Below are 23302 nucleotides of genomic sequence, written 5' to 3'. Positions count from 1 at the left end.
TGCAAACAGCTTACAGTGGATCTGCACAAGTTTATCACAGCACAGTTTTCATAGATTTGTTGTGTGAAATGTATGTTTTTTGCATATTATTTATTGTACTAGCACTTTGGAATGTACATATATTACTGATTCTCAATATCTATCACATTTTAGCACTTTATTGTAGGACACACATATTATGGATGTCTTTTCTTTGTTTATGGTTGCTTACGTAAGTTATTTTGTTTTATTGCGATTTTGCACATTAGAAAGCACCTTAATAGCGTAATAATTATTTCAAGAGACGCTGCATCTAATTTTGTTATAGCAGAGGTTTCGGTTGTTGATGTATTTGAGCGCCTTTAAAAATGCTGCTTTGCCATATGTGATATTGATTTGTTTTTCCACTCATATTTTTATTTTTCATTTGTAGTTTTACATGCACAAAGCACAAAGGTACATACATATATAAAAACAGGGGACATTGTGAGATGTGGACAGAACAAAGGAGATGGGAACAGAGCAAGGGATATGGGGAGATGAGTCTGTTAGAGCAGGAAACATGGTGACAGTCACAGTCTGGGTTGCCAACCATTTGTATTACGGACAGTTAGTAAAAAAAAAGGGCATTTTTCTCCTGTCCATGAATCTCCATAGACAGGAGAATAGCTCCTATAAATTTTCCTGCTTCACCCCAGCTCTGTTCTGCATATGCGCACTTCCAAAGCTGGGCAATTATTGGGCAGCTGAGCTCCGCCCTAATAGGGGCAGCGTGGCGTGTACTGGAGGGTGCATTTGACATGCATTGTGCTTTTAGTCTGTTTCCACTAGTTTGAAGAAGACGGGAGGGAGGGGGAGGAAAGACCAACAGCCAGCCTGCAGTTCCATACAGCCCACCTTCCCACAGTGTCCTACAGCCCACCCTTCCACAGTGCTCTACAGTCTACCTTCCCACAGTGTCCTAAAGCCCACCCTCCAACAGTGTCCTAAAGCCCACCCTCCCACAGTGCTCTACAGCCCACCTTCCTGTAGTGTCCTATGGTTAAACCCTCACACAGTGCTCTGCAGCCCACCTTCCCACAGTGTCCTACAGCCGACTCTCCCACAGTGCTCCACAGCCCACCTTCCCATGGTGCTCTACAGCCCACCTTCCCACAGTGCTCTACAGCCCACCTTCCCACAATGTCCTACAGCCCAACTTCCCACAGTTCTCTACAGCCCACCCTTCCACAGTGCTCTACAGTCTACCTTCCCACAGTGTCCTAAAGCCCACCCTCCAACAGTGCTTTACAGCCCACCTTCCCACAGTGACCTACAGCCCACCCTCTCACAGTGCTCTACAGCCCACCTTCCTGTAGTGTCCTATGGCCAACCCTCACACAGTGCTCCACAGCCCACCTTCCCACAGTGCTCTACAGCCCACCTTCCCACAGTCCTGTACACCCCACCTTCCCACAGTGCTGTACAGCCCACCTTCCCACAGTGCTGTTCAGCCCACCTTCCCACAGTGCTCTACAGCCCACCTTCCCACAGTGCTTTACAGCCCACCTTCCTGTATTGTCCTACAGCTCACCCTCCCAAAGTGTCCTGCAGCCCACCTTCTTACTGTGCTCTACAGCCCACCTTCCCATAGTGTCCTACAGCCCACTCTCCCAAAATGCTCTACAGCTCACTCTCCCACAATGATCTACAGCCCACTTTCCCACAGTGTCTCACAGCCCACCTTCCTACAGTGCCCTACAGTCTGCATGCATGGAATAGACAATGATGTAAGAGGGAACTCTGCAAACTCTGGTGTAAAGAGGAACTCTTATGTAAGGGGGCTCAAAGCCCTCTTTTGTCATAGTTCCCCCTTACAGCGTAAAACTGTGGATTCTGATGAAAAGGCTTATTCAGACAGGCACTGAGTCCTGTCCACCATGCAGAGCTGCTGTCTGCTGAGTGTCTATCCATCTTGGAGCTGCGTGCAGACAGCCCATAGAAGTGCATGGAAATGCAGCACCTGCCTTCAGATGTGTGCATCTGCTCCTGCCCCCAATGTCAAATTTTTAAATGCAATTTTCTCTGTGCAGCCACTGTGTCTGCATCCATTTCTATAGGCTGCCTGCACGCAGCTTCAAGGTGGATGTATACATATCAGACAGTGGCTCAGTAGGAAGGACTGGTCTGAATGAGCCCTATGGGGGAATTCCAGGCACTTTCATGTAAGGGGGAACTCTGGGGACTCTGATGTAAGGGGGAAATCCGTGGACCCTGATGTAAGGGGGAACTCTGGGGATCAAGATGTAAGGGGGAAATTCCGGTGACCCTGATGTAAGGGGGAACTTCGGGGACCCTGATATAAGGGGGAACTCTGCAGAACCAAATGTATGATTGGAACTCTGCAGACTCAAATGTATGATTGGAACTCTGCAGACTTCGATGTAAGGGGAAACTCTGCAGACTCTGATGTAAAGGGGGCTCTGGGAACCTTGATTGTAAAGAAGGAATGCAGGAGAACTCTTTTATAAAGAGGGACTTCTGGGGACTTTGATTTGGGGGAAAATCTGTGCGCTCTCGCGTAAAGGGGAACGCTGATGTAAGAGGGGACACTAATGTACAGAGGGAATGCTGGGGACTTTGATTTAGGGGGAACTCTGTAGACTCTGATGCGAAACAGGGCTCTGGTGTAAAAGGGAGAAAACTGAAGACTCTGAGGTAAGGTGGGACTCTAGGGACACTGATGTAAGAAGGGAATTTGGGCACTCTGATGTAGGGTCGACTCTGGCGTAAAAAGGGATTCTGATGCACAAATAAAGTGTATGCCATATGGGGGAGGGAGGTTGCATTATGAAAAGAAGGGGGTAGTGGGAGAACGGTGGGATGGGGGGCACCAAAATGCACCTTCGCCTAAGTAGACAAAAATCCTTGCACCGGCCCTGGATTTATGTGTATGTTATTATCTCTGGCATAGAGGGGACAGGATCATTTCAGGTTTCCAGTTCTTAACTTTTAGCTTTAACATGTAAGTATGTATGTGACCCTGAGGACTAACAGGGTGTATGAGATCAAGACATAACTAAGTAGAACGTACTGCTTGATTGCTCTACCAAATTTATTTTTTATTTTTAGATTGTTATATGTAGTTTTCTTCTTCAGGTGGATTTTAAGCACATTTCCTAATTAGGGATGATCGAACTTTTGAAAAGTTTGGTTCGACCAGAACACCCGAACCTCCCAAAAGTTCGGCCCGGATTTCAGAACCCCATTGAAATCAATGGGACCCGAACTTCGGTAATCAAAAAACACAATTTTGAAGCCCTAAGACCCAATAAATGCCCCTAAAAAGTGCCTAGGGTTCTGGGTCATACCCCAGGGACTATTAATCACACAAAAAAAAGTTCTTAAAAATTGTCATTTTTGATAGAAAGCCAATTATTGAAAAAAAAAAAAAATTTCTTTGGATTTAGTATCTGGGGGGTCTAAAAAGTGTACCTGCGAAGTTTCAGCTCTGTAGCATGTCCAGAACCATAAAAAAAAGATTGTTTGTATTTTGTCACTTATAGAACAGGTTAGTGGCTTCTCTCTTTTAACACCTTGCCGGTTTAGTAGCAAGCGTTTTTTTGGGCATTTTTTGGGGTCTTTTCAGGCAGGCAAAACATCTGAACTTGTGTACACGGGTATATATACACACATACTTATATGTACATAGAAACATAGAATGTGTCGGCAGATAAGAACCATTTGGCCCATCTAGTCTGCCGAATATATCTGAATCCTATGAATAGTCCCTGGCCCTATCTTATATGAAGGATAGCCTTATGCCTATCCCATGCATGCTTAAACTCCTTCACTGTATTTGCAGCTACCACTTCTGCAGGAAGGTTATTCCATGCATCTACTACTCTCTCAGTAAAGTAATACTTCCTCATATTACTTTTAAACCTTTGCCCCTCTAATTTAAAACTGTGTCCTCTTGTGGTAGTTTTTCTTCTTTTAAATATGCTCTCCTCCTTTACCGAGTTGATTCCCTTTATGTATTTAAAAGTTTCTATCATATCCCCTCTGTCTCTTCTTTCTTCCAAGCTATACATGTTAAGGTCCTTTAACCTTTCCTGGTAAGTTTTTTCCTACAATCCATGTACTAGTTTAGTAGCTCTTCTCTGAACTCTCTCTAGAGTATCTATATCCTTCTGGAGATATGGCCTCCAGTACTGCGCACAATACTCCAAGTGAGGTCTCACCAGTGTTCTGTACAGCGGCATAAGCACTTCTCTCTTTCTACTGCTTATACCTCTCCCTATACATCCAAGCATTCTGCTGGCATTTCGTGCTGCTCTATTACATTGTCTTCCCACCTTTAAGTCTTCTGAAATAATTACTCCTAAATCCCTTTCCTCAGATACTGAGGTCAGGACTGTGTCAAATATTCTATATTCTGCCCTTGGGTTTTTATGCCCCAGGTACATTATCTTGCACTTATCCACATTAAATTTCAGTTGCCAGAGTTCTGACCATTCTTCTAGTTTTCCTAAATCCTTTTCCATTTGGCGTTTCCCTCCAGGAACATCAATCCTGTTACATATGTATATATACACCTAGACATATATAGGTGTGATAGTAGCAGAAATATATGCTTGCGCTAATGAAATCATTTACACGAATATGGCTCCGCTCCTATAACACCTATATATGTCTAAGTGTAAAATACATATAAGTATGTGTGTATATATACCACTATACACAAGTTCAGATGTTTTGCCTGCCGCCAAAGAACCCAAAAAAATGCCCAAAAAAACGCTAGCGCCAAAAAAAAATGCCCAGGTGTGTTGTTGCAGGCATTTTTTTGGGGTTTTTGGAGGCAGGCAAAACATCTGAACTTGTGTATAGTGGTATATATACACACATACTTATATGTATTTTACACTTAGACATATATAGGTGTGATAGGAGCATAACTATATTGGTGTTAATTATTTCATTAGCGCATGCATATATTTCTGCTAATATCACACCTATATATGTCTAGGTGTATATATACATATAAGTATGTGTGTATATATACCACTATACACAAGTTCAGATGTTTTGCCTGCCTCCAAAAACCCCCCAAAAATGCCTGCAACAACACACCTGGGTGTTTTTTTTTTTTGGCGCTAGCGTTTTTTTGGGCATTTTTTTGGGTTCTTTGGAGGCAGGCAAAACATCTGAACTTGTGTATAGTGGTATATATACACACATACTTATATGTATTTTACACTTAGACATATATAGGTGTGATAGGAGCGTAACTATATTGGTGTTAATTATTTCATTAGCGCAAGTAGTGTTTTCTGCTCCTTTCACACCTATATATGTGCAGGTGTATATATACATACATGGGTGTGTATATATACCCCCTGAACACATGTTCAGATGTCATGCCTGACTCCAAACATGTGCTCAAAAAATCCCTATAGACGCCTGCAGCCAAAAAGCAAGCTGACAGGGGCGAAGCCATATATTACTGCAGCGAAAATGACTTCAGAGAAACTAGCTTTTCTCTATAGCGGTCACCCTGATATGGAAGCGTTTGGTCACCCTGCCATAGCAGTCACTGTCAGTTCACCCTACACTACACTACGGTCACCCTGGCACTTAACACTTTCCCTACAGAAACTAAATTATTAAAGCTAACTAAAGTGTAAAAGAGCACCCTAACTACGCTAGATATCCCTTTCCTCACACTAATAAATGCTAAATGACACTTTGTAGCAGAAGTCCACGAACTGCTTCCACTCTCTTCCATGTCCCTGTATAACAATGCTAGAAATTTGGCGGGGGCTATCTTATATACTGGGGGGCGTATTCACTAATGATTGGCCTATGGACCCCCTAGTCACTGCAATCACATTCCTAGCATTCTCCTGCCCCCTCAATTGGCTTTTGCTAATGGTTCTGGTCCAATCATGGGCTTTTAAAGCCCATTTCCTGTCCCATTGCATTTTGGTCGGTTCTGGTTGCCGAATTCCGAACTTTTTGGGCAAAAAGTTCTAAATTCGGCGGAACCTCGAACAGCCAATGTTCGGGTCGAACCGATGGTCGACCCGAACCGTTCGATCATCCCTATTCCTAATATCTAGTTGTAAAGAAGCAAAATACCACGAAACATATTGTTTCATGTTAAAATAATCTATATCTCTGATATATTGATCTTTTATGGTCAAATTTAACTGTATAACGTGATCTTTTGTTTTATTTAACATAGTTACATAGTTGGTAAGGTTGAATAAAGACATCAGTCCATCCAGTTCAAATTGAGTGTGTGTGTGTGTGTGTTTGTTTATGCTGCTACCATTTTCTATATCCCTAAATCTCTGCTGTCTGAGAAACACATATATAAGTTTTTTTAATTTAACTACACTCTCCGCTGGCACCACCAACTGTGGAAGGGAGTTCCATATCCTTACTGATCTAACCGTAAAGAACCCCTTAGGTCAGGGATCTTCAAACTACGGCCCTCCAGATGTCCCAGAACTACACATCCCATGAGGCATTGTAAAACTCTGACATTCACAGACATGGCTATGCATGATGTGAATTGTAGTTCCTGAACAACTGGAGGGCCATAGTTTGAAGACCCCTGCCTTAGGTGGTTTAAGAGTGAGCTACTTCTTGTCCAACTTCAACATTTAAAGATGTGCATATTACGATCATATCACCTCCTAAGCTTTTGTTCTCCAGGAAGAATAAGTTTAATGTTTGTACTCTCATACAATCAAATTGCCTATGGGATTTTATCAAGAGTTGCACCGAAGAAAAAGGTCAGCATATATTAAAAAAGTAGAAACTTTAAATACATGATTTAAATAATATCAAAATTACATAGAATACATCAAAGAAAAAGACGTAGTTATAACATGTATGCATGAAAAATTATTGGTTGGAGTCCTAACACTCGATGCATTTTGTTAAGCAATGTTCATTTATTCAGGATATAAACATGTTTTTTAGGATATCTGTAGAAAGACTACGTCATTAATATACCATAATACAAAAAGACAACTCCATGGCAGAAAAATATTCACCAAGGTAAACTGACTCAAAAACATTTGTCAAAAAGTGAGGGGCATAACTTACCTACCAAATAGATAACAGTTCTAGTCCAGTTTGATTTCTTCCTGGTGCAGACATCTATAGCTACTCTAAAGGTGTACATTGAAGAACTTTTAAAGCTGAATTACATGTATGGACTTTATTGCATAGTTCTGTCTTCTGGATCTGGAGACTGTGGTGGGAGGGGCCTGTGTGAACAGGAGACAGAGAAACAGCTCTACACTGATCTTTCCAGTGAATACTGTAGCTATGCAGTGGGGCATATTAGCAGAAGTCTGACCACTGGAGTACAGGCAGGTTGAGCTCCCAAGTAGATTTTAAAAAAGCACAATGACCATGCTGGATTGGATGTACTACCCTGCCTATCGTGGTCAGTTTAAATTAGGAAAACGGGGACTGGCAGGATCACCAGGTATTTCACACAAAGGAGCAATGCAAAGAGAACAGGATACATTTTATTACAAGTACATGGTAACATAAACACACATCAGAAATATATGAAATGTTGGGGTAACATACACTTTAATAAAATTCTCATTGGGAACTGTTACACAATTACATTTGTTCTTGAAGTCTTCCAGAAACTCCAATCTGCCAAGATTTTACCAAACTGACTCTCTGGGGGGCTTCCAACTTAAAGCGGTTGTAAACCCTATAAAAAAAAAAAATCAAAAAAAAAAACCTGCAAGACAAAGGCATAATGAGCTAGTATGCATCACATACTAGCCCATTATGTGTAACTTACCTTAAAACGAAGCCCCGACACGGACCCCCGGACATCGATGCAGGCGCTGCCATGATCCCTCGTCGTCTCTTCCGGGTTCGGCGGCTCCGGCGCGCTGATTGGCCGGAAGAATCGGCTCCAGCGCGCTGATTGGCCGGAGCCGCGATGACGTCACTCCCGCGCATGCGCGCGGGAGTGATTTTTCCGGCAAGCTCCCGGCAACTTAATTGAAGGTCCCCCCGGACCTTCAGAGCGCATGCGTCGCTCGCGCGAGCGACTGCATGCACTGTAAATATCTCCTAAACCATGCCGGTTTAGGAGATATTATTTGTACCTACAGGTAAGCCTTATTATAGGCTTACCTGTAGGTAAAAGTGTCAAAAAGCGGGATACAACCGCTTTAATAAGAATCAGAGAAGGAGATGAGTAACACAGCCTATCGTACTGTGTTTGAACATTTTGATGAGCTTGTGATGCCATTTGGGCTCTGCAGTGCCCTAGCTACCTTCCAACATTTTCTAAAAAAAAAAAAAAAAACATATTTAGGGATTTCATAGATATTTACCTGGTTATTTACTTGGACAATATTTTAACACTAAGAAGATGTGCAAAAAATCTTAAGCCTTCTGCTTACTCGCTGGCTATATGCCAGGCCTGAAAATTTTAAATTTAATAAAAAACTTCTTGGGACTAATCATCCCACTTGAAGGTATCACTATGGGCCCCATAAAAGTCTTGACAGTTCTAGAGTGGCCAGCTCCTGGCATAAAAAATGGAATCCAGCATTTCTAGATTTTATGAACCTCTATCGTAAATTCAGGGCTTTTCCTCAATTTTCACTCCTCTGACCTGACTCGCTAGCTGACATACTGTCTTTTTCTATTCACCCAAAGCTCAACCGTTTTGGTTGGAGGTATATTTGAAAACACAGCAGAAGCTGTTCTGTCCCAATGCTCTAGCCCTAAGTTACTCCTATACCTGGTCACCTTCTTCTTATGTAAAATGCGATAAGCTGAGAGGAACTCGGTGACATCAGTGAAGGGAGTTGCTGGTCATTTAGGTATCTCTGTAAGAAATTAGTTATCTGTTGGAAGGAGCAGTCTCTACAGTCATAATCATAACTGACCACAAGCATTTTAAGTACTTGAAAGCTACCAATCACCTCGGGCCGTGCCAGGCCAGATGGGCTCTCTCCCTGTGCTGGTTTGATATCCAGGGCCTTTGACCATATTTTATATACTCCAACGATGCTAAACCTGTGCCACCCAATACCATCCTCTCAGATGAGAATTTTTAAATCATCCTGCCCAGCCTGCTAGGTCAGATTCAGGAGACTGTCAAGACTTATCTGGTCCCAGAAGAATTAGGCCTCCACCATTCTGCTGCTGCATGAAAACATTTATTTCCCTGAAAATCTTCAGGCGGTTATTTTCTAGCGCCTGCCATGATCCACCACTCGCAGGGCACTTCAGAATCTTCAAGGCTCGGGACTTCCTATTATGGACCTTCTGGTGGCCAGATGTAGCTTGAGGTTTCAGAGCATTCATTTTGTTCTGTGCCACTTGCACTAATGCTAAGAGCAGAAAGTCCAAACCTTGGGTGTCTTTAAAACCCTTTGCCCATTCCAACTCACCTGTGTTAGTAATGGGGTTCATTGTGGAAATTCCACGATCGGAAGGGTATAACTCAGTTCTGGTGGTGGTAGATCGTCTCTTCAAAATTACATACTTCCATTAGAAACATAAAAAAGCGACAGCAGAAAATAGACTAAGTGGTCCATCGTGTCTGCCCCTTTTTTTTCATTTATACGTTGTTTTTTTGTTTACTTTTTTGTATGAGAATAGATCTATGTTTGTCCCAAGCATGTTTGAAGTCACTTACTGTTGACCGACTCACTACCTCTACTGGAAGTCTATTCCAAACATCAACTACTCTTTTAGTAAAAATAATGCTTTCTAAGATTAGTTTTGAATTTTCCTCCTGCTAGTTTGAGGTCATGTCCCTATGTTCTTGATCTTGGTCTCTTATTGAAAATATTGCCTTCTTGATCCTTCTTCACCCCCTTGATGTATCTAAAGGTTCAATCATGTCTCCCCTTTCCCTTCTTTCCTCTAAACTGATTATGTTAAGTTTCTGAAGTCGCTCCTGATATGTTTTATCCCTCGGACCTTTCACCATTTTTGTTACTCTTCTCTGGACTCACTCTATCTTATCAACATATTTTTGTAATGAGGTCTCCAGAACTGGACACTGTATTCTAAATGAGGTCTAACTAAAGATCAATATAATTGAATCAGGACCTCCTTCTCCTGCTGGTGACCCTTCTGGTGGGGCAATTGAGGCTGGGACCTGGACCCCACTCATAGCAAAGAAAACTGGGGCCATTGGGGTTTCTAGCCATCTTTACTTCCAGGCTTCTCAGGTGAAAAACAAATGGTACTTAGCCTTGGGTGACCCCGTGCTACTTGTCAGGGGACACCATAAGTTATTACACTGAATATTGCAGCTGTACATAATCTATCATGACAGCTATTAAACGAATATTACTATGTACTGTATAACAAAAGCACCAGTCTGCTTTTGATCACTACAGCACTCATCTAAAACATGAGAAGTAGTTTGGAGTGCTCCGCATTTCCTATATTTAAATTTATGTCATTGTCACATCTAAAAACATGGACAGCACAGGGCCGGATATTAATTTTGTGAGGTTGTTGGAAATAGAAAAACCTGCTAAAAAAACTCTTTAAAACCCAGGTGACAAAGACAACATCAGTGCTTGACCTCACAAATCTTCTAGAAGAATGGTCAAACATTTCCATAGACACACTCCTAAACCTTGTGGATAGCCTTCCCAGAAGCTGTTATCGCTGCAAAGGGTGGGCCAAATCAATATTGAACCCTATGGACTAAGACTGGGATGCCATTAAAGTTCATTTGCGTGTAAAGGCAGGTGTCCCAATACTTTTGACAATATAGTGCATTTCTAGAAATGGTTTTAAATACTAGTTTACATTATGTGAAAAAAGTTTTTACAGCCAACATTTTTTAACGTGTCTTCATAAGTCATAGTTGACAGATATACAAGCATTTGTTTCTCTACAGCAGGGGCCTCCAAACTTTTGAAACAAAGGGCCAGTTTATTGCCCTTCAGACTTTAGGGGGGCCAGACTGTGACCATTGGGAGTAAAAAAATTGGTGTTAGTTGACGAAATTGTCCCTCATTGTTGGTGTTAGTGGTAGAAATAGTGTCCCATAATTGGTGTGGAAGGGAAGAACAGTGCCCCATCATTGGTGTCAGTATAAAAAAAATAGTGCCTCATCACTGGTGTCCAGTGGGGGTAAAATTTTCCCCAAGAGCCAGATAAAGGCAAGCAAAAGGCCACACCTGGCCCACCGGCCGCAGTTTGGAGATCACTGCTCCACTTTTTAAATATAAAATGTATATCAATATAAAATAACACCACTAAATCCCTTATTTTATAATTATTTGATTTCAAGGGGGTTTGCTGTTATCTTTCTGCTTTCTAATTTTTACCCTGAACAGTACATTATGTGTATACTGTGTGTAATATATATATACACACACAGTATCACACAAAAGTGAGTACACTCCTTACATTTTTGTAAATTATTATATCTTTTCATGTGTTCATGTGACAACACTGAAGAAATGACACTTTGCTGCAATTTAAAGTAGTGAGTGTACAGCTTGTACAACAGTGTAAATTTGCTGTCCCTTCAAAATAACTCAACACACAGCCAATAATGTCTAAATTGCTGGCAACAAAAGTGAGTACAACCCAAAGTGAAAATGTCCAAATTGGGCCCAAATGGCAATATTCCGTGTGGCCACCATTATTTTCCAGCACTGCCCTATCCCTCTTGGGCACTGAGTTCACCAGAGCTTCACAGGTTGCCACTGGAGTCCTCTTCCACTCCTCTATGATGACATCACGGAGGGATAGGGTTTAGGTCTGGAGACATACTTGGCCAGTCCATCATCTCTACCCTTAGCTTCTTCAGCAAGGCAGTGATCGTCTTGGAGGTTTGTTTGGGGCAGTCTCCAAAGGGAGGGGATTATGCTCTGCTTCAGTATGTCACAGTACATGTTGGCATTCATGGTTCCCTCTGAACTGCAGCTCCCCAGTGGCAGCAGCACTCATGCAGCCCCAGACCATGGCACTCCCTCCACCATGCTTGATTGTAGGCAAGACACACTTGTCTTTGTACTTCTCACCTGGTTGCCGCCACACACGCTTGACACCATCTGAACCAAACAAGTTTATCATGGTCTCATCAGACCACAGGATATGGTTCCAGTAATTCATGTCCTTAGTCTGCTTGTCTTCAGCAAACTGTTTGCGGGCTTTCTGGTGCATCATCTTTAGAAGAGGCTTCTTTCTGGGATGACAGCCATGCAGACCAATTTGATACAGTGTGCGGCGTAAAGTCTGAGCACTGACGGGCTGACACCCCACTCCTTCAACGTCTGAAGCAATGCTGGCATGCATCTTTTTCCCAAAGACAACCTCTGGATATGATGCTGAGCACAAGCACTCAACTTCTTTGGTCGACCATGGCCTGTTCTGAGTGGAACCTGTCCTGTTAAGCTGCTGTATGGTCTTGGCCACTGTGCTGCAGCTCAGTGTCAGGGTCTTGGCAAACTTCTTATAGCCTAGGCCATCTTTATGTAGAGCAACAATTCTTTTTTCAGATCCTCAAAGAGTTCTTTGCCATGAGGTGCTATGTTGAACTTCCAGTGACCAGTATGAGAGAGTGAGAGCGATAACACTAAATTTAACACACCTGCTCCTCATTCACACCTGAGACCTTGTAACACCAACGATTCACATGACACCGGGGAGGGAAAATGGCTAATTGGGCCCAATTTGGACATTTTGACTTAGGAGTGTACTCACTTTTGTTGCCAGTGGCTTAGACATTAATGACTGTGTGTTGAGTTATCTTGAGGGGAGAGCAAATTTACATTGTTTTACAAGCTGTACACTCACTACTTTACATAGCAAAGTGTCAGATCTTCAGTGTTGTCACATGAAAAGATATAATAAAATATTTACAAAAATGTGAGGGGTGTACTTACTTTTGTGAGATATTGTGTTAACTTTTTTAACAATAAACTATGCTTATATTTGTTGATTCAGTATATTACAATATTATGTAGCTGTTTTGTTAATAGTCCTTTTTTACTACAGGGTACAAATAGAGTAACTCATTCATCTGGATCTGAAACCTCCCAATCACATGCTGCCTCTCAGTCAAGAGACTTTGTGCCAAGCCATGGGAGTGCTTTCCATTTGCCTGATTCTCAGCATTCTTCAGCAATTTTTTATTCAAGTTCAACTTTACCGGCACAGAGAGTAAGCTCTCCTTTGTCAATGCATCAAGTAGGATCTCCAACAAAACTCCAGAGAGTGGGTTCTTCCTCCGAGAGTACTGGCTACAGCACCACACAAAGGGTTTCTTCTCCAAAACAGTCTCCTAGTCGTCTTGCCAAATCCTATAGCACCAGTTCACCTATCAACATAGTTGTATCATCTGCTGGACTGTCTCCTTCATCGGTCCGTGTAACCTCTCCGCCAACCATTCAGTCTAATATAACCTCTTCACCTTTGCAACAGTTGAGCTCAACCATTGGTACATATGCTACGTTATCACCTACAAAACGTTTAGTTCTTTCTTCTGATCAATACAATAAGCATACACAAGACCTGTATGCCACAGCTACATTACAAAGACCTGGCAGCTTAGCAGGTACAGTAAATACCTTCAATTTTTACATGTATGTGTTTTCTATTGTTATTTACAATAACATGTTACATTAAATATGTATGTACAACATTGTATTATTGCACTTATTGCAAATCTTCGTTTGAAAAAAAAAAAAATGTTTCCATTTTTTTGCTTCCTCCCTCCACAATCCAAAAAAAGCTGATTTTGTTTTTTATATTTACCTTTGTTATTTCTTTTACATTCCACCCTGCCCCCATCTTCATTATCGCCTAGGTGTAGAACCCTGCTTATGAAGCCTTCTGGGATATACAAGTCACATATCCCAGGAGGCATACCCAGCACTGGAAGAGGTAAGAACTTAAGCGCTGTGTCATCAGGGAGCCAGTTGCAAGAAGTTGAACCAGGAGGAAACAGCCGTCTGCTAAAGATGTAAGTAAGATGAAGGTGCAGGACCCAGCTTGTGGCAGTGTCACAGCAGATTACAGAAGAACAATGCTGGATTCGTTGGGAATGTGAGTATGTTTATGAAGGATAAAAGATAGGAAACTGGAAAAAAATTAACACTGTGGACCCAGCAAAGAAGTTACTCTTTACTGAAATCTTATAATCCTCTTTAACAATTTTTTTTTAATATTTTGTAAAACCAACTAACAATAAACCAAATCTCGTTGACCTTTTTTCTAAATCAAAATGTTGATTTGTATAATCTATACTATATTGCAATATTGTCCTGCGTATACATTTTAGCATATAGCATTTTTTACATATGTAGAAGTAGACATAATGTTTTGATTTAGAAAAATGTTTATTTAAATTTTCTGCAGGTTTCATACAGTATAGGATTACAGTGCAGAAAAGAGCGTATAAGAAGAAGAGAATGTGGACCAATAGGCCTATTATATAAGAGGCAGCTCAAAACAAATTGGTTGATATTGTAGTAGCAACTTATAAAGCAAGTACAACCAAAATTTGAGAGCACAGTTGCATAGAAAACTGAACCTGCGGGGTCTGAATCCTGATACATAATTATTACCACCTACAACCTGCGGGAGGAGATGGCCCAAGCACCCTGTACAAGCCTGGAAGAAAAGAGTTTATCAAGGCTAGGGATGATCGAACTTTTGAAAAGTTCGGTTCGACCAGAACACCCGAACGTCCCGAAAGTTCGGGTCCGGATTCCAGAACCCCATTGAAATCAATGGGACCCGAACTTCGGTAATCAAAAAACACAATTTTGAAGCCTGTGAAGTTTCAGCTCTGTAGCATGTCCAGAACCAGAAAAAAAAAAGATTGTTTGTCTTAGAATTGCAGTAGAGCAGGCTCTATGGCTCCGCTATTTTCACACCTGGCCATTTTTGTTGCAGGCATTTATTGTGCTTTTTTGTGGACGTCTTTGGAGGCAGGCATGACATCTGAACTTATGTGTCGGGGTATATATACACACACACATATATGTATATATACACATACACACATATAGGTGTAATGAAATTATTTGCAGGCATAGGGCTCCACTCCTATCACACCTATATGTGTGTATGTGTATATATACATATATATGTGTGTGTGTATATATACTCCTATACAGAAGTTCAGATGTTATGCCTGCCTCCAAAGACACCTACAACATGCCCAAAAAAACACCTGCAACAACACACATGGGCGTTTTTGTTGCAGGCGTTTTTTTGGGCATTTTTTGGGCGTCTTTGGAGGCAGGCATAACATCTGAACTTCTGTATAGGTATCACGTACCTGGCGGGTGGAGCCTGAATATGCTGAGGAAGGCCTCTCTTACACCTCTGACTCGGGGCCCCTGGTAGTGTAAACAGGAGGCGCAGGAGTACAGAGTCGCACGAGTGCCTGATGGCGTGCTGGTGCTGGTTAATAGCAGAGTAGGATGTCAGGTGGCCACAGAACTCCAGTGGAGAAAAGGCAGCGGGTGTGACTGGGAGCTTCCAGGAACTGAAAGTAAGCAGAGTTAAACAAGCCGGGTCATACACAGGAAGAGCAGATCAGATTAAATCGTTGGAGCAGAAGGATGGTCAAGGTCAAGCCGAGGTCGATGCAGGCAGAAGGCAGGGGTGGTCAAAAGCAAGCCGGGTTGGTATTTCACAGGAGACAGGTAGCAGATGCAGGAACAAACAGGGGAAGCTGAAGACGAGACAGCACTGAACCTGTGTGCTGATCCAGCTTAAATAGTGCTGTTCCTTGATGAGAAGGGTGGAGCCAGGATTAGCCTGTGGGTTTAACTAATCCTCTGCCAGAGCTTTCCTGACATGGCCCCCCCCCAATGGGCAGCCTCCGGATGCCCAACTTGGCCATTCTTGCTGGGTGGGCCCGGTTGAAAGCCTGTATGAGTCTTTTGGCATGGATGTTTTCTTCAGGTTCCCAGGAATTGTCTTCAGGACCATACCCCTTCCATTTAATCAGGTACTGTACCTGATTCCTCCTTTTCCTGCAACCCATAATTGCTTCGACCTCAAATTCCTCTTCACCGTCCACAATTACTGGCTCAGGGGGACCTGTATTTCGCTCAGGAAAAGGATCAGGGGTGGCAGGTTTTAGCAGGGTGACATGAAAAACCGGGTGGATTTTAAAGGAAGCTGGTAGTTCCAATTCATAGGCTACGTTGTTAATTCTCCTTTTTAGTGGAATGGTCCTACAAATCTAGGTCCCAATTTCCTTGAAGGACAGGCTAATTTCAGGTTAACTGTGGATAACCATACCTGATCGCCAGGTTCCAGGATTAACTCCCCACGTCTTTTCTTGTCAAAGTTTCTTTTACTGTATTCCTGTGCCTTGGTAATTGCTTCCTGTAACAATTTATTGTTAGCCTCGAGGAAGGTTACTGTTTCCATCACAGCTGGAACGGGACATTCAGGGATAGAATTGGGAAGAAAAGATGGATGAAAACCATAGTTAGCAAAAAAAGGAGCTTGCTGGGTAGCTGAGTGTTTAGTATTGTTGTATGCAAACTCGGCTAATGGCAGCAGTTTTACCCAGTCATCTTGAGAGAAGGAGGAAAAGCACCGTAAGTATTGTTCCAGAGTCTGGTTCGTCCTTTCCGTCTGTCCATTTGTTTGAGGATGGTAGGCTGAGGAAAAGGATAACTCAATCTTCAGGGCCTCAGATAGAGCTTTCCAGAATCTTGAGGTGAATTATACCCCTCGATCAGATACAATATTATTCGGGACTCCGTGAAGCCTCACAATTTCTTTAATGAACACTTGTGCTGTTTCCAACGCAGAAGGGGTGCCTTTCATGGGTAAGAAGTGTGCCATTTTAGAGAGCCGGTCGACGACTACAAAAATGGCTGTACACCCCTCAGAAGGGGGAAGTTCCACTATAAAGTCCATTGACACCATTTTCCAAGGTCTGTCTGGGATGGGCAGTGGTTTGAGCAAACCCCATGCTTTCGTCCTGCTGCTTTTGTTCCGGATACATGTGGTGCATGCCCCCACATATTTCCTACAGTCTTCCTGTAAATGGGGCCACCAAAATGTACGGAGTACTAATTCGGCTGTTTTGCTGGCCCCAAAATGTCCTGCCAACGCATGGTCGTGGCACAGGTTCAGAACAGAAATGCGTACACCTTCCGGTACAAAGATCTTGTCCTGGTGCCATAATAGACCATCCCTGGTTTGTAAAGGTGTCTCAGGGAGCAAGGGAATTCCTACAGAAGCCTGCTTGATTCGAGAAATTAAGTCTTCCTGCAACAGGAGGAAGTTTCCGGGAGATAGAATGGTGTCCGGGAGATCAGCTTCTTCAGATTCTGCGAACATTCGGGATAGGGCATCTGGTTTAGTATTTTTTGACCCAGGTCTGTAGGTTATGTGAAAGCAGAATCTTGCAAAGAACAATGCCCACCTAGCTTGACGTGGCCTCAGGCGTTTTGCTGTCCTTAAGTATTCCAGGTTCTTATGATCTGTAAAAATAAGAATAGGATGAGCTGCCCCTTCCAGAAGATATCTCCACTCCTCCAGTGCTGCCTTGATCGCTAGGAGTTCACGATCCCCTACATCGTAATTCCTCTCGGCTGGAGAGAGTTTACGGGAAAAAAACGCAACTGGATGCAGAAGGCCCTTGGTTCCTTGGCGCTGGGAGAGTACTGCCCCTACTGCCGTTTCTGAGGCATCAACCTCCAGGACATATGGTAGAACCGGGTCAGGATGCTTAAGAATGGATGCTGACGTGAATAATTGTTTGAGGTTTTCAAAGGCAGACTGGGCCTCAGCAGTCCAGGAGAACCTGTTGCCCTGTTTGGTTAATTGGGTAATAGGGGAAATGATGGTTGAAAATCCTCTAATCAATCTTCGATAGAAGTTTGCAAAACCAATGAAACGTTGGATTCCTTTTTTATCAGTGGGAGCAGGCCAGTCTAGAATCGCAGCAACCTTCTGAGGGTCCATCTCTATGCCTCCGGTAGAAATTATCAGTCCCAGGAACTGGATGCTCAACCGCTCAAACTCACACTTCTCTGGTTTGGCGTATAGACCATGTTGTCGAAGACGAGTTAGCACCTTCCTTACATGTTCCCTGTGAATCTCCAAAGAAGAAGAGAATATCAAAATGTCGTCCAGATAGACAATAACAAAAAGGTCTAAAAAGTCTCGAAAAATATCATTGACAAAATGCTGAAATGTAGCAGGTGCATTACACAAACCGAAGGGCATCACCAGGTATTCAAAGTGCCCAAATCTGGTACGAAATGCCGTCTTCCATTCATCCCCGGCCCGTATGCGGACCAAGTTATACGCTCCTCGAAGATCCAGTTTTGTAAAGATCGTTGCTGATCTGAGTTTTTGAAAAAGTTCGGGTACCAAGGGTAAGGGGTACCGGTTCTTGATTGTGACTTTGTTAAGTTCACGGTAGTCGACACAAGGTCGAAGGGAATGATCCTTCTTCTCAACAAAGAAAATGCCCCCTTCGGCCGGAGAGGTGGAAGGGCGGATGAACCCCTTTTTCAAGCTTTCATCAATATAGTCCTTTAGGGCCAAGAGTTCTGGTTCAGATAAGGGAAAAATCCTACCGAAAGGTACCTCAGCCCCGGGGAGTAACTCGATTGGACAGTCATAAGACCGGTGAGGGGGAAGAGTTTCTGCCCCCTTTTTGCTAAAGACATCCAGAAAGTCCAGGTAGGCAGTAGGAACAGATTTATAAACTTCGGAGTCTGAGTCCATACATAACAAAGGTGAACCAGGGGAATCTGATAAGCAGTGCTGGCAGCAATAGGAAGAGTTGAACTGGATCTCTTGTGTAATCCAATTGATGTGTGGGTTATGAGCCTGCAGCCACGGCATCCCCAAGATGATAGGAAACAAGGGTGAGGCGATGACATCAAGACATAAGAGTTCTTTATGGCAGGAAGCAATGGTGACAGGTACTGGTATGGTCTCCTGTGAGACTAGTCCGGATTTAATAGCGGATCCGTCCGCAAGGTGAACAGAAAGCTTCCGAGTCTTGGGTTGCAGAGGGATCTGATGCTTGGCAGCAAAGGTTTGGTCAATAAAGCAACTACAGGCTCCTGAGTCAATGATAGCTGGAACCTGAATAACTCTTCCTGGGAACTGTAATAGAACAGAGATATTTAGATGAGAAGAGTTGTTAAGCTGAGTGAAAGGCCTGGGAGAGGAGATAGACAGGCACTTACGGAGCTTGGCAGGACAGTTCCTCACGTAATGACCTGGTTCCCCGCAGTACATACACAGATTATTCAGACGCCTGCGTTGGCGTTCTTCCTGGGTGAGCGAGGGACGGAGTAGGCCGAGCTACATAGGTTCAGCGAAATCACCAGCAGATCCTGAATTCTCAACGAGAGCGGGACCAGGAGGACTGGGGACCCGAGGAAGCATCCATACAGGGCGATAAACTCCGGTAGACCTCTCAGACCTGCGCTCCCTTAACCTCCGATCGATCTGAATAGAGAGCTTGATGAGATCGTCCAGGGAATGTGGCACTCCAACTCTGACAAGTTCATCCTTTAGGGATTCTGAGAGTCCCATACGAAACTGGTAACGGAGAGCTGCGTTATTCCAATTTGTATCTGCACTCCAACGTCTGAAATCAGAGACATAGTCCTCGACCATTCTGCGGCCTTGTTGGAGAGAATAAAGCGCAGTTTCTGCAGTGGCGGTGCGTTGAGGGTCTTCATAAATCTGGGCCATGTCCTCAAAGAAGGAGGATAGAGTATTAAGGGAAGCAGCCTTCTGTTCCAATAGGCGGTGGGCCCATGACTGGGGCTCACCCAGTAGCAAGGAAACCACGAATCCAACCTTTGTGGTTTCCAATGAAAAGGTGCGAGGCTGTAGGGCAAAGTACAGTTCACAAGCAGTGCGGAAGGCACTAAATTTGCTGCGGCCACCAGAGAATCTTTCTGGGATAGGCACTCTGGGTTCTGGAGGTAACATCACAACTGATGGAGGTGCAGGGTTTCCGGTAGAGGATGAGGAAGCAGCACTGGGAGCGGAGGTAGTAGAGGAGAGGGATAGGACCCGTTCCTCCAGTTGAACATAACCTTCCTGTAAGCTCTTCACGGCCTGTGTAAGGCCAGCCAGGTGTTGGCAAAGTTCATCCATGGGAGAGGTTCCTCGCTCAGGCTCAGACATGGCTGCCTCGTACTATTACGTACCTGGCGGGTGGAGCCTGAATATGCTGAGGAAGGCCTCTCTTACACCTTTTGACTCGGGGCCCTTGGTAGTGTAAACAGGAGGCGCAGGAGTACAGAGTCGCACGAGTGCCTGATGGCGTGCTGGTGCTGGTTAATAGCAGAGTAGGATGTCAGGTGGCCACAGAACTCCAGTGGAGAGAAGGCAGCGGGTGTGACTGGGAGCTTCCAGGAACTGAAAGTAAGCAGAGTTAAACAAGCCGGGTCATACACAGGAAGAGCAGATCAGATTAAATCGTTGTAGCAGAAGGATGGTCAAGGTCAAGCCGAGGTCGATGCAGGCAGAAGGCAGGGGTGGTCAAAAGCAAGCCGGGTTGGTATTTCACAGGAGACAGGTAGCAGATGCAGGAACAAACAGGGGAAGCTGAAGACGAGACAGCACTGAACCTGTGTGCTGATCCAGCTTAAATAGTGCTGTTCCTTGATGAGAAGGGTGAAGCCAGGATTAGCCTGTGGGTTTAACTAATCCTCTGCCAGAGCTTTCCTGACAATAGGGGTATATACACACACACACATATATGTACAGTGGGTACGGAAAGTATTCAGACCAGCTTAAATTTTTCACTCTTTGTTATATTGCAGCCATTTGCTAAAATCATTTAGGTTCATTCTTCTTCCTCATAAATGTACACATAGCACCCCATACTGACAGAAAAACACAGAATTGTTGACATTGTTGCAGATTTATTAAAAAAGAAAAACTGAAATATCACATGGTCCTAAGTATTCAGACCCTTTGCTCAGTATTTAGTAGAAGCCCCCTTTTGATCTAATACAGCCAGGAGTCTTTTTGGGAAAGATGCAACAAGTCTTTCACACCTGGATTTGGGGATCCTCTGCCATTCCTCCTTGCAGATCCTCTCCAGTTCTGTCAGGTTGGATGGTAAACGTTGGTGGACAGCCATTTTTAGGTCTCTCCAGAGATGCTCAATTGGGTTTAAGTCAGGGCTCTGGCTGGGCCATTCAAGAACAGTCACGGAGTTGTTGTGAAGCCACTCCTTCGTTATTTTACCTGTGTGCTTAGGGTCATTGTCTTGTTGGAAGGTAAACCTTCGGCCCAGTTTGAGGTCCAGAGCACTCTGGAGAAGGTTTTTGTCCAGGATATCCCTGTACTTGGTCGCATTCATCTTTCTCTCGATTGCAACCAGTCGTCCTGTCCCTGCAGCTGAAAAACACCCCACAGCATGATGCTGCCACCACCATGCTTCACTGTTGGGACTGTATTGGACAGGTGATGAGCAGTGCCTGGTTTTCTCCACACATACCACTTAGAATTAAGGCAAAAAAAAATTTTGGTCTCATCAGACCAGAGAATCTTATTTCTCACCATCTTGGAGTCCTTCAGGTGTTTTTTTAGCAAACTCCATGCGGCTTTCATGTGTCTTACACTGAGGAGATGCTTCCGTCGGGCCACTCTGCCATAATGCCCCGACTGGTGGAGGGCTGCAGTGATGGTTGACTTTCTACAACTTTCTCCCATCTCCTGACTGCATCTCTGGAGCTCAGCCACAGTGATCTTTGGGTTCTTCTTTACCTCTCTCACCAAGGCTCTTCTCCCCCGATAGCTCAGTTTGGCCGGACGGCCAGCTCTAGGAAGGGTTCTGGTCGTCCCAAACGTCTTCCATTTGAGGTTTATGGAGGCCACTGTGCTCTTAGGAACCTTAAGTGCAGCAGAAATCTTTTTGTAACCTTGGCCAGATCTGTGCCTTGCCACAATTCTGTCTCTGAGCTCTTCAGGCAGTTCCTTTGACCTCATGATTCTCATTTGCTCAGACATGCATTGTGATCTGGAAGGTCTTATATAGACAGGTGTGTGGCTTTCCTAATCAAGTCCAATCAGTATAATCAAACACAGCTGGACTCAAATGAAGGTGTAGAACCATCTCAAGGATGATCAGAAGAAATGGAAAGCACCTGAGTTAAATATATGAGTGTCACAGCAAAGGGTCTGAATACTTAGGACCATGTGATATTTCAGTTTTTCTTTTTTAATAAATCTGCAACAATGTCAACAATTCTGTGTTTTTCTGTCAGTATGGGGTGCTATGTGTACATTCATGAGGAAGAAGAATGAACTTAAATGATTTTAGCAAATGGCTGCAATATAACAAAGAGTGAAAAATTTAAGGGGGTCTGAATACTTTCCGTACCCACTGTATATATATACACATGCACACATATAGGTGTGAAAGTAGCGGAACCCTATGCCTACACTAATGAAATCATTTGCAGGCATGGGGCTCCGCTCCTATCACACCTATATGTGTGTATGTGTATAAATACATATGTGTGTGTGTATATATACCCCTATACAGAAGTTCAGATGTTATGCCTGCCTCCAAAGACGCCTAAAAAATGCCCAAAAAAAAGCCTGCAACAACACACCTGGGCGTTTTTGTTGCAGGCGTTTTTTTGGGCAAGATTTTTGTCATTTTTGTTGTTTTTTTTTTAAACGAGTAATGGCGGTGATCTGCGATTTTTTTTGCAGGACTGCGACATTGCGGCGGACAGATCGGACCCTTGACTGACATTTTTGACACTTTTGGGGGTACCAGTGACATTACTACAGTAATCAGTGCTATACATATGCACTGTTACTGTAAAAATGACACTGGCAGGGAAGGGGTTAACTTTATTGGAGAGGGAGGGGTTAAGTGTGTCCCTAGGGGCGTTCTTCTAACTGTGCAGGGATGTGGCTGTGTGTGTAACAGCACAGATCAACGGTCCTACATAGCAGGACCGTTAGATCAGTGCTTTTACACAGGGAAGAATGACAGGCGGCTTTGTTTACATTAGCCGCCTGCCTTTCTCCCTTCACAGCGGACGATCGCGAGTGACCGGTGGACATCGGGTCCGCCGGTCACACGCACGGTGGTGTCCGTGAACGACCTGAGGCGGGAGCGCGCCTCCGGCGGCGCGCGCTCGCCCGCTATTGGCTCCCAGGCTAGTGATGTACCGGTACGTCACTAGCCTGGGACCGGTTAAAGAATTTCTTGGGGTTCTTTTTACTTTCTTCTGCTATATGTCTCTTGTGTTCTATATTAGCCGCCTTGATTTCGTCTTTACATTTCTTATTACACTCTTTGTAATGCTTGAATGCTGCCAAT

The 23302-nt window shown here is 43.7% G+C and overlaps 1 protein-coding gene across 4 annotated transcripts in view; it reads left to right on the top strand.

Moving 5' to 3' along the window:
* CTNND2 (catenin delta 2) overlaps positions 1 to 23302 on the top strand; it is a 921118-nt gene that overhangs the window by 324441 nt on the left and 573375 nt on the right. For all 4 annotated transcript variants that reach the window (XM_082258174.1, XM_082258173.1, XM_082258172.1 and 1 more), the window contains exon 7: positions 12994 to 13552. In XM_082258174.1, coding sequence (XP_082114300.1) covers positions 12994 to 13552 — 559 coding nt within the window. The remainder of the gene's footprint in view (positions 1 to 12993; positions 13553 to 23302) is intronic.

The sequence above is a fragment of the Pelophylax lessonae genome (genome assembly GCF_965119305.1).
Source record: "Pelophylax lessonae genome assembly, chromosome: 5".
In the NCBI taxonomy this organism is placed as follows: Eukaryota; Metazoa; Chordata; class Amphibia; order Anura; family Ranidae; genus Pelophylax; species Pelophylax lessonae.
The sequence above is the reverse complement of the archived record's forward strand: the minus strand, read 5'-3'. Positions and strand labels throughout refer to the sequence as shown.